The sequence below is a fragment of the Rhipicephalus microplus genome, chromosome 4 (genome assembly GCF_043290135.1).
Source record: "Rhipicephalus microplus isolate Deutch F79 chromosome 4, USDA_Rmic, whole genome shotgun sequence".
Taxonomy (NCBI): domain Eukaryota; kingdom Metazoa; phylum Arthropoda; class Arachnida; order Ixodida; family Ixodidae; genus Rhipicephalus; species Rhipicephalus microplus.
In genome coordinates, this window is record NC_134703.1 from 3,496,860 (window position 1) to 3,505,600 (window position 8,741).

An 8,741-nucleotide genomic window follows, 5' to 3' on the forward strand; every position below is an offset into this window, starting at 1 on the left:
CACGGGTGGGGTAAGCGCAACCCCTTATACGAAGCCTCGGCAACGTAACTTTGTTCTGATCCACACGGTGGTATAAGAGCTCGTGTGGTACGTCGGAGGCTTTCTTTTTCCCTGAGCATCTGTCCTTGAGCGTCCTCAGGAAAATGCGGTAGCGAGTGCAGTGTAACTTGAAGGGGATGGGGGGGGGGGGGGGTCGCCAAATCAGCTTTGACAAGGTCCGGCAAAGCGGCTCGTAAGGCCCACTGAACACGCATTCGCACACATGTGGAGGCAGCAAGATAATGAATACCGTGCGAAGGTGACGTACAGTGATACTATAGTTGTATATCGTGGAATAGCTTGCGTCAAGTCCGTACAAATTATGAGATGAGAGAATCTGCCCCGTTGAACAAGAGATGTATATAGCAGCGCTGCCAATACATCACGTATGGCGGCCAGCTCAGCAAGGTGAGCCGGTAGTGTAGGATCCGCATAATATGAGCATGTCTGGCCAGCCTCTGGTATTAATGGACGTACAAAGGCGGTATGAATGGTGGTGCCGCTCACGCTGGCATCGGTATAAGCGGCAACAGTGGCGACATTTAGGTTATCAGCACGAAGCAGGCGGGAAACTTGGTCGTTCGCCTGGCGAGGAACCGGGCTGCAAATGCGACCAAGAGGTTTGTTTTTAGTGAGTTGCCTTTTGTTACACGGGGCAATTGTGGTCGTCTCTAAAGGTGTACGGTGAACTTCATCGCTCATGTACCACACCAATGCAGCAGCCGAACACAACGTTGATGGCTTGAAGTTGCGCGCACAGCAACGCTAGTGTACTAATTCATCAATAGTGTTTAGTTGTCACTCCTGTTGCAGTATTGTCAATGGAGTGATGCGTGACAGTTCTGTTATGGCACGCATGGATTCGGGGTTAATCGCCTCTAGACGGGCTCACTCTGCCAGCATGAGGTGACGATGGGAGCGGTAACCGAGCCTTGGCCGCAATATCAAAAAGACAAGGAGGCGAGCGATGCTGCACTTAGCACCACCAGATGTCTTCGCAATTCTTCGTATGAGATGTATTGTTTCTGATGTCTGCTGCTTGGCACTCTTGACCCGAAGTCCTGCAGATCCGGTGGCATGAATTTTTAAGCCAAGCACGCGAAGATTTGAAGCTTCATGTAGCGGCTGATGATCCAAAATTACCTGAAGGGGCCGGACTCCCAGTTTACGACGTCCATACTTGTTCGCAACTGACATAAACTTCGTTTTTTTTTCTTTGGAGATTTCGAGCCCCGTTTGGGTGCACGAGTTGTGAGTTATGTCGAGTGGCTCTTGCAAAGCACGTTCCTGACAGCTGATTTCAGGGCCACTGCTCAACAAACCACACCAATCAGACCATCGAGTTTAGAGGAAGTTGGTATGTGCCACTTTCATGCTAGCCACGTCGCCCGTTACACGCCATTCGTAAAATGGATTACTACTATTCTTAAAGTCACCAACCATCCCTCGATGACAAACGGGCATCCGATTTCTTTTCAATGTCGAGTTCTTTCTCTGAAGTTACCACCATTGACAGTAATCCAGCGGCTACAGTTTCCGAGCATTCAATGACAGTCGGGTTAACAGCGAATCGGTAAAGATAAAGACGCATCATTGGCACGATAGAAAAAGTAACTACATGGACAGAATATAACCACCTCATGTTTCCATGGTGACCCCACTGGAGCCAGTCCAGAAAGCTCGAAGTTTTAATTACTAAATTTTGTTGTCGTGTCCCCCCCCCCCCCCCCCCTAAACCTGTACCTACACAGAGCTGGTCAGGCAACACCACCTTTCTGCGCATTCGGCGGAGAAATGGAATCACTAGAACATTATTTTTTGTATTTTCCCCACTACGCTATACTTCGAAAAGGGTTACTACTTATTCCATTTCTGAAAATAGGCGTTAGATTGACGGCGGAAACTGCGCTAAGCTTTGGTGCCTCAGTTTTGGGACATTGCCACAGGGATGCTTTCAATGCCGTTTGCGATTATAATTAGGCAACCAAGCGTATACCTTTGTGATCTTCAATCAAATAATTATTATTTATTACTCCGCCCCAAAAATTGTAAATGGCAAAGTAAAGTAATTCCAACACCTCAAATCTCAAAATTGCTCAACTTGACTTTTCTATTTTTTTCTCGCTTGCTCTCTTTTTATGTGGTTTTCCTTGCATTAGTCATATTACAATAAAAATTCATTACACATAGTTAAAATGATCACAGAAAAACAGCGCTACACTTTCTTGGCCAATCCCCCTGAGTGGGTATGAGCCATCAGTCATGGGAACAAACTAACAAACAAACGCGGCGGTCAAGCGGTCCGTTCTGATCACGCGTAGCTCATCAAGCCAAGAATTTATATCCAGTATACCGACGGTAAGAACCGGCGTATATATGGCGGGGTTCGAGTCGCACCGCTACGTCAGCCGCTCTTGCCAGACTGGCAGTGTGACTGGCTCTCAATACAACGGCTCGGGCGACGGCATCACCGACGAGCTGGTCGAGTGCTGCCAGAAACTGCTTCAGGCTCCGAGTAACACTCGAAACTCGTACGACGAGTCCGAGGAGCTGCCCGAGCGCCTAGGACGGCGTCGCAATGGCGCCTCGGACGCAGACGCCAACGCACAAGCGAGCGGACGTAGGAGATTCAGGCTGATTGGCTTCCTGAGCCGTTTGCACAAGCCGAAGCCCCAGGCGGAGAAGACCAGGCCCGGGTGGGTTGATTGTTTTGAAGATATACATAGTGCAGATCTCTAGTCTCGTGGTACATACCTTATTAACACCACATTTTTTAGGGGCGAAGCTCCTTAGGGCGTGGGCTGTGCGTCCCCTGTAGCCTGTATGTAGCCACCTCTAGTTTAGTTCTTGCAATGTTCACTAGATGGCGGTACCGTCCCCTGTATGTAGCCACTTCTAGTTTAGTTCTTGCAGTGTTCACTAGATGGCGGTACCGTCTCCTGTATGTAGCCACCTCTCGTTTAGTTCTTGTAGTGTTTACTAGATGGTGGTACTTGTAGCTGATGATGAAAAGATGCAAGATGTTATAAACTAGAAAGCGGTACTTGTAGTTGATGAAAGACGCGAGATCTTATAAAATAGGAATGATGTCACATATGGCGCGTGTCATTGGTTGAAGGCAATCGTTCGATTTAGTGCGGCGACGTACGCTAGGGGGAGCGATGTAATAAAATCGAGTGGGCAAAATGTACAGAGGATTCATGGTTTACCAGGTTTACCTCCGGAGCTTCGCCCACTCATCATCATTCACTTCGTGGATATGGCGGAATTTTTTCTTGGTAGCGCAGGCCTTTTCTCCGCGCCGCAGTGCGGTGCTTGCAATACCATATAGCATTCTTCGTTAATTGCACATATATAGCGCCGTCAAACTGCTGTATTTTCTCTTTAAGGGCGGAGGCACACATGTCTGCCCATGGGTACGCGCTCCAGACTGACGTCAGCGCAGGCGTTGCAGGAACTTGTTTTCCGGTGGAGAGGGGTGCTAAGGGGCTTCAACCACTCTTAACGTATGTTCGTGAGTACATTTAAAGGTGTGCCTGTATATATACAAATGCAATACAAAATATTGGGGGAAAAGAGCAGGAGTGAGAAGGCTGGAACTCCTTTCTTATCCCGGCTAAGTCAGTGGACGCCAGCACCCCCCCCCCCCCCATTTTTTTTTCTCTTTTTGGTGCGCTGCAAGATGTCTGAAAGAATGAAAGCCACCGTACATAAGATTGTCTCCTACGATGAATCACGATGTATACGTGGATGCAGGTGGACCGCTCGCGCCCGGCAGCGCTTCCACAAGCTGGCGTCATGGGTGCATGCTCTGCGGCTTGCCCTACGCATCCCGGGTGATACAGCGGCGCACAAGGAGGAATACCGCAGCCCAGCAGCGGCCGATGGCGACCGCTCGGCATTTGTGGAAGTCGCCGACAGCGAAGTGTACGACACAGACTCCTGGCCACCAGACTGTTTCGAGGACATCCCTCTGTGACTGGCAGCCCACTCGTTCCGAAGCCGCCATAACAACGCGTCAACTGTCTCGCTTTTTTTTTTCTCGTAGTGCAACGAGCTCAGCTTGAACGACATAGACGGACATTTCTGAAGAACTGGCTACAGAACCAAGTGATAGGCGTTTTCATCAGCCTCAGCCGCGACTTCTGGCTTGGCTCTGCTAGCTGTCTTAGCTTGACATACTTGCTGAGCCGACGTTGCGCCAGCCGGGCTCTCAAGGCTCCAGCGCTTTCCTTAATCCTCGCGTTTCTTTTTTTCTTTTTATAGGCACACTTTACCTAAGGCAATGTTACCTAACTAATCCAAATAAAGCGTCTAATCTACTAACAGACCCCCGCCCCTAAAAAAGATAAAGAAAGGAAAATATCCACAACGCTAAGTGCCACGAAAAGTGCCACAGAATGCTCCGCGATAACTGGAGAGTACTCGCACTGTGCCCAGTGACGCGCTGTAGTCGAACATACAATATAGTGTCACGCTAGTGTCCTAAAAAAAACATGTAGCGCTAATTCTACTCTAATTCGGCGATTCTTCATTTAATGTAGTGGCAATGTAGTTCTTGTGTAGGTTTCAGTGTATGTATCAATTTAGTGCTAAATACTACATAGCGCGTACTGCCCAGCGATTCCCTTGACAATCGCTCGCTTGCCGAGGCAGTGGTGCCCTCTCTTGCGCGGCGCGGGCATCAGCCGGATGTTTCAGAAACGAATTGTCAGGATTGTAGGTCGATTGTTGGCATTAACTCTTCGTTACTTATGTATTTAATTGCCGCGTACGTTTATAAACTTTGTTGTAGGCCCGTGTGCTCAGATTTGGGTGCACGTTAAAGAACCCCAGGTGGTCTGAATTTCCGGAGCCCTCCACTACGGCGTCTCTCATAATCATATGGTGGTTTTGGGACGTTAAACGCCAGATATCAATCAATACGTTTATAAACTTCATTTTGGTATATTTGCATTTCAGCCACAAAAGAACTGTTTGCAATGCTCAGCGCACAGACCACGCGCCACTGCTTGGGAAGCGTCGCGATTGTTTGAGACTGCAGATGATTGTATGATTACGCACACTGACGCGAATAGTCAAGTTGATTCGAATGCTTACGCGGAGCACTAGCGACAACGCTGTTCGACGCCTGCTTTACAAAATACGCGCTCCACCAATGACCACATCGACGGCCGACGCTCTGTTCGTCGCTCTAAGGGTACGTTTGAATTTTCGTTTCCCGGGCAAAAGTTCACCCAAACAAGTTTCGTCCACAACCTGCCGACTGCAGCATTTTTGAACGTCACGACGACATGCCATATATTGCACCTTGTAGTTATTTTAATTCTGCACCGCTTCTAACCATTTTTTTGCCTTATTTTCGGTCTGTATTGACCACTGCATGGTCATGCGGCACGACACAGTAGACGGACAAGCCGGGCCCCTTGAGTGACTTGGAAGACTAACTACAAGCATGACACAGTAAACGGACAAGCCGGGCCCCTTGAGTGACTTGGAAGACTAACTACAAGTGAATGCGAGCTCTAAACCACATAAGCGAATAGGACTGTGTAAACGCAACTACACCTTCGTTCCTATACTTTTAATCCCTCCTCACCCACATCCCTTGTGAGCTACTGTTGAGGTGTCGCTCGCTGAAGCAGACAGTTACGGGGCTCACTTTTCTAGTCCTTTCTCTCTTGAACCACTTTGGCAACACGACTCTGATTACGTGCCGACCGGTTGTGCCCCCGCGATCTCCGACGACAGCGCAGTTCAGGCCGACTGGCTCGCCCTACGCCATCTCCTGCCGCCGACAAGAGCTTTCGCAGAGTGGTGCCCCGTCCTCGGACTCCTGCGACCGTGTCCATCTTTCCTATCTTCTCCTTGCTTCTGGGTGTCGCTGTCCCTGCGCCACGCTCTCTCCTTCCCCCTCTCTATCTCTATACCTTTATTCCTATCATTTCTCTCTTTGCCCCCATCCCTCGTGAGCTACTGTTGAGGTGTCGCACTCTGCTGCAGACAGTGACGGGGCTCACTTTTCTTTTTAAAAATCACATAAGCAACACGACTGACTTTCATGATTTGTATACACACGCCGACAGTCGCCACTGTCGTCATAACTCGAGCACAGCCTGAATAAAGCAGCTCCTGAAGATCGAGTTATCTTGCAGAAGGTTTCGGAGCTTCACCGTAAGGGCGAGTCAATGGATGCGGTAGCAATAAATAGGAAAGTGTTATACAAAGGCTAGACGCTAATTTAGCGGCATTAACTCGACAAAATGCAAGCGTAAGAAAATGCGGCCGCCACAGCGAATGGAGCGGCCTGTTATATATCGGTTCACAAAATTTGGCAGTGGGAGAACAGCACGGGAATGAGCCGTCTGTTGCTCCTGTCAAGATGGGGAGCACGCGGCTACACTCGGCAGCTTTCTTTAAAAGCCGTTAGCTATAAAAATAAAGGTATTTCGTTACAACTACACGGTTCTTGGCTAATCCCCCAGCGCGGGTGTGTTCCTCTGTTTCCAGGCTCTTCTTCAAACCACGTAGTTCCCACCTGTATAACCCATGGGCCTTTCGCGCGAAGACTGCTGGCGCGTATCCTCTCCGCTTGACCCGCGATGTATTTACGCACGCACTGTGTTTACTCGAATGCAGCGCGTTTTTATTTATTGCGATAGCAATTATATGGACACTCTTGGCTGGATTTCGCCGCCGACGTCGGCGTTGATGTCATGCTCCGTATATGTATACGTGTACACACACACACACACACACACACACACACACACACACACACACACACACACACACACACACACACACACACACACACACACACATATATATATATATATATATATATATATATATATATATATATATATATATATATATATATAATGGGAGTAATAATTCAATGGGTTAGTTAGTCTTCGTGAAGGTATGGGATATTGCACAACGGGAGCGTTGTCAACAAGGATAAATATATTTATTTCCCAACAGTTTCGGGAGGGGTACTCCCTTCATCAGGGGATGAGTTATACTGACATGGACTTCCAAACTTCGTTGCTGCCGCGTCCCTCTCGCCTTGAAAAATGTTTGCGAGAGTGAGAGGGAACTAAAAAAAGAAAGAAAAAAGAGAAGAAAAAAGACGAAAAGAAAACAAGAAAAAAAGAAAGAGAAGAAAGAAACTTCAAGTCTCGACATCCCAGGCGGTAGTTTTCTGGTGACCATGGGCGTCTTCTCACTGTACACCAACATACCCCACCATGACGGAATAGCGGCTATGGTTTCTGAATATGTAAAATCTGACTCATCAACTAGTGTAAGTGACGAGGTACTGTTTACACTTCTTGAACTTGTACTAAATTATAACCATTTTGAGTTCAATGGCAAGCATTTCCTTCAGGTCAGTGGCACTGCAATGGGCACGAAAATGGCCCCAAACTTCGCGAGCACCTTTATGGCTTCACTTGAAATCCCATTCATTGAGGGACGCACCCAGAAACCTTTCTACTACAGAAGATACTTAGACGATATTTTTATGATATGGAACCATGATGAGGGAAGTCTTTTCCGCTTCGCAGAGGATTTTAACAAGTGCCACCCGTCAATTAAATTCACGCACAAAATTTCCAAAACTAGCATTAACTTCCTGGACGTCACTGTCACGGTCAAAAATGACCGCTTGTCAACAAACCTTTACAAAAAGCCTACAGACCGTCAAATGTACCTACATTTCAACAGCAGCTACCCAAAGCATTGCAAAACGGGTATTCCGTATTCTCAGGCCTACCGGTACCGAAGAATATGCACCGATATGCGGGAATTTGACAGACACGCGGAACACCTAAAGCTTCCTTATTGAAACAAAATTATCCGGAAGACATTATTGACGATGCCATACTACGTGCTCGCAACGTGAACAGGAATGATATAATTAAGGAACCAAACAGAGTATCTAAAACGACTTCCCATACGAACCTTGTACCACGAATCAACAACATACTTTCCCGCCATTTCAACATAATCAGGCAAAGCAAACGACTAACTTCTATTTTCGCGAAGCCACCTCACGTGGTGTGCCACAGGGATAAAAATCCGAAGGACATTCTTGTCAGAGCAAAAACAAACACCCCCAAAATTCAATCAGGGTGCCATCCCTGCGGAAAAGCTCGATGCAAGGTATGCCCACAGATGGTCACAACACGTAAATCCAAAGCGAACTTCTCGGATTTCAAATTCTGCATAACTGAAAATCTTAATTGTGACTCCAGTAATGTAATATACATGCTACATTGCAACATCTGCGGACAAGAATATATCGGCCAAACAGACACGCCATTTCGGCTGCGGTTCAATAATCACTGTTACCACGCCACTTCACTGCCGAAACTACCTTTATCTAGACATCTGCGCCTGCCGAACCACAGTTTTGAAAATATCAGCGTAACTCTTTTGCAGTCCGGTTTCTCAAAGAGGCGCGAGAGCGAACAGCGTGAGGCATATTTTATTTTCAAATTTCGAACATTAGTAGCCGGCATCAACGAGGACCCCAGAAGACTCTCCTGCCTCCGAGAAGTAGGCCTGACAAAGATTGATAGCTGGAGGCCATGCTTCTTTTTTCTGACTGACTCGTACGTGTACACTGTCCTTTCTTGTTTTTTTTTTTCCTTTTTTTCTTTTTTTCACATGCACATACAAAGTGTTTATGTTCG

The 8,741-nt window shown here is 47.5% G+C and overlaps 1 protein-coding gene across 1 annotated transcript; it reads left to right on the top strand.

Moving 5' to 3' along the window:
- Positions 1 to 2,171: 2,171 nt before the first annotated feature.
- Positions 2,172 to 6,732, top strand: LOC142814148 (uncharacterized). Its single transcript, XM_075892105.1, has 2 exons — positions 2,172 to 2,735; positions 3,796 to 6,732. The coding sequence occupies exons 1-2, from the start codon at positions 2,416 to 2,418 to the stop codon at positions 4,016 to 4,018; spliced, it is 543 nt and encodes a 180-aa protein (XP_075748220.1). The 5' UTR covers positions 2,172 to 2,415; the 3' UTR covers positions 4,019 to 6,732.
- The last annotated feature ends 2,009 nt before the right edge of the window (positions 6,733 to 8,741 follow it).

Coding starts and splice junctions, on each gene's coding strand:
- LOC142814148 (XM_075892105.1), top strand. CDS start 2,416: ATGGCGGGGTTCGAGTCGCACCGCTACGTCAGCCGCTCTTGCCAGACT. Junction 2,736..3,795: donor GCGGAGAAGACCAGGCCCGG/GTGGGTTGATTG, acceptor ACGTGGATGCAG/GTGGACCGCTCGCGCCCGGC.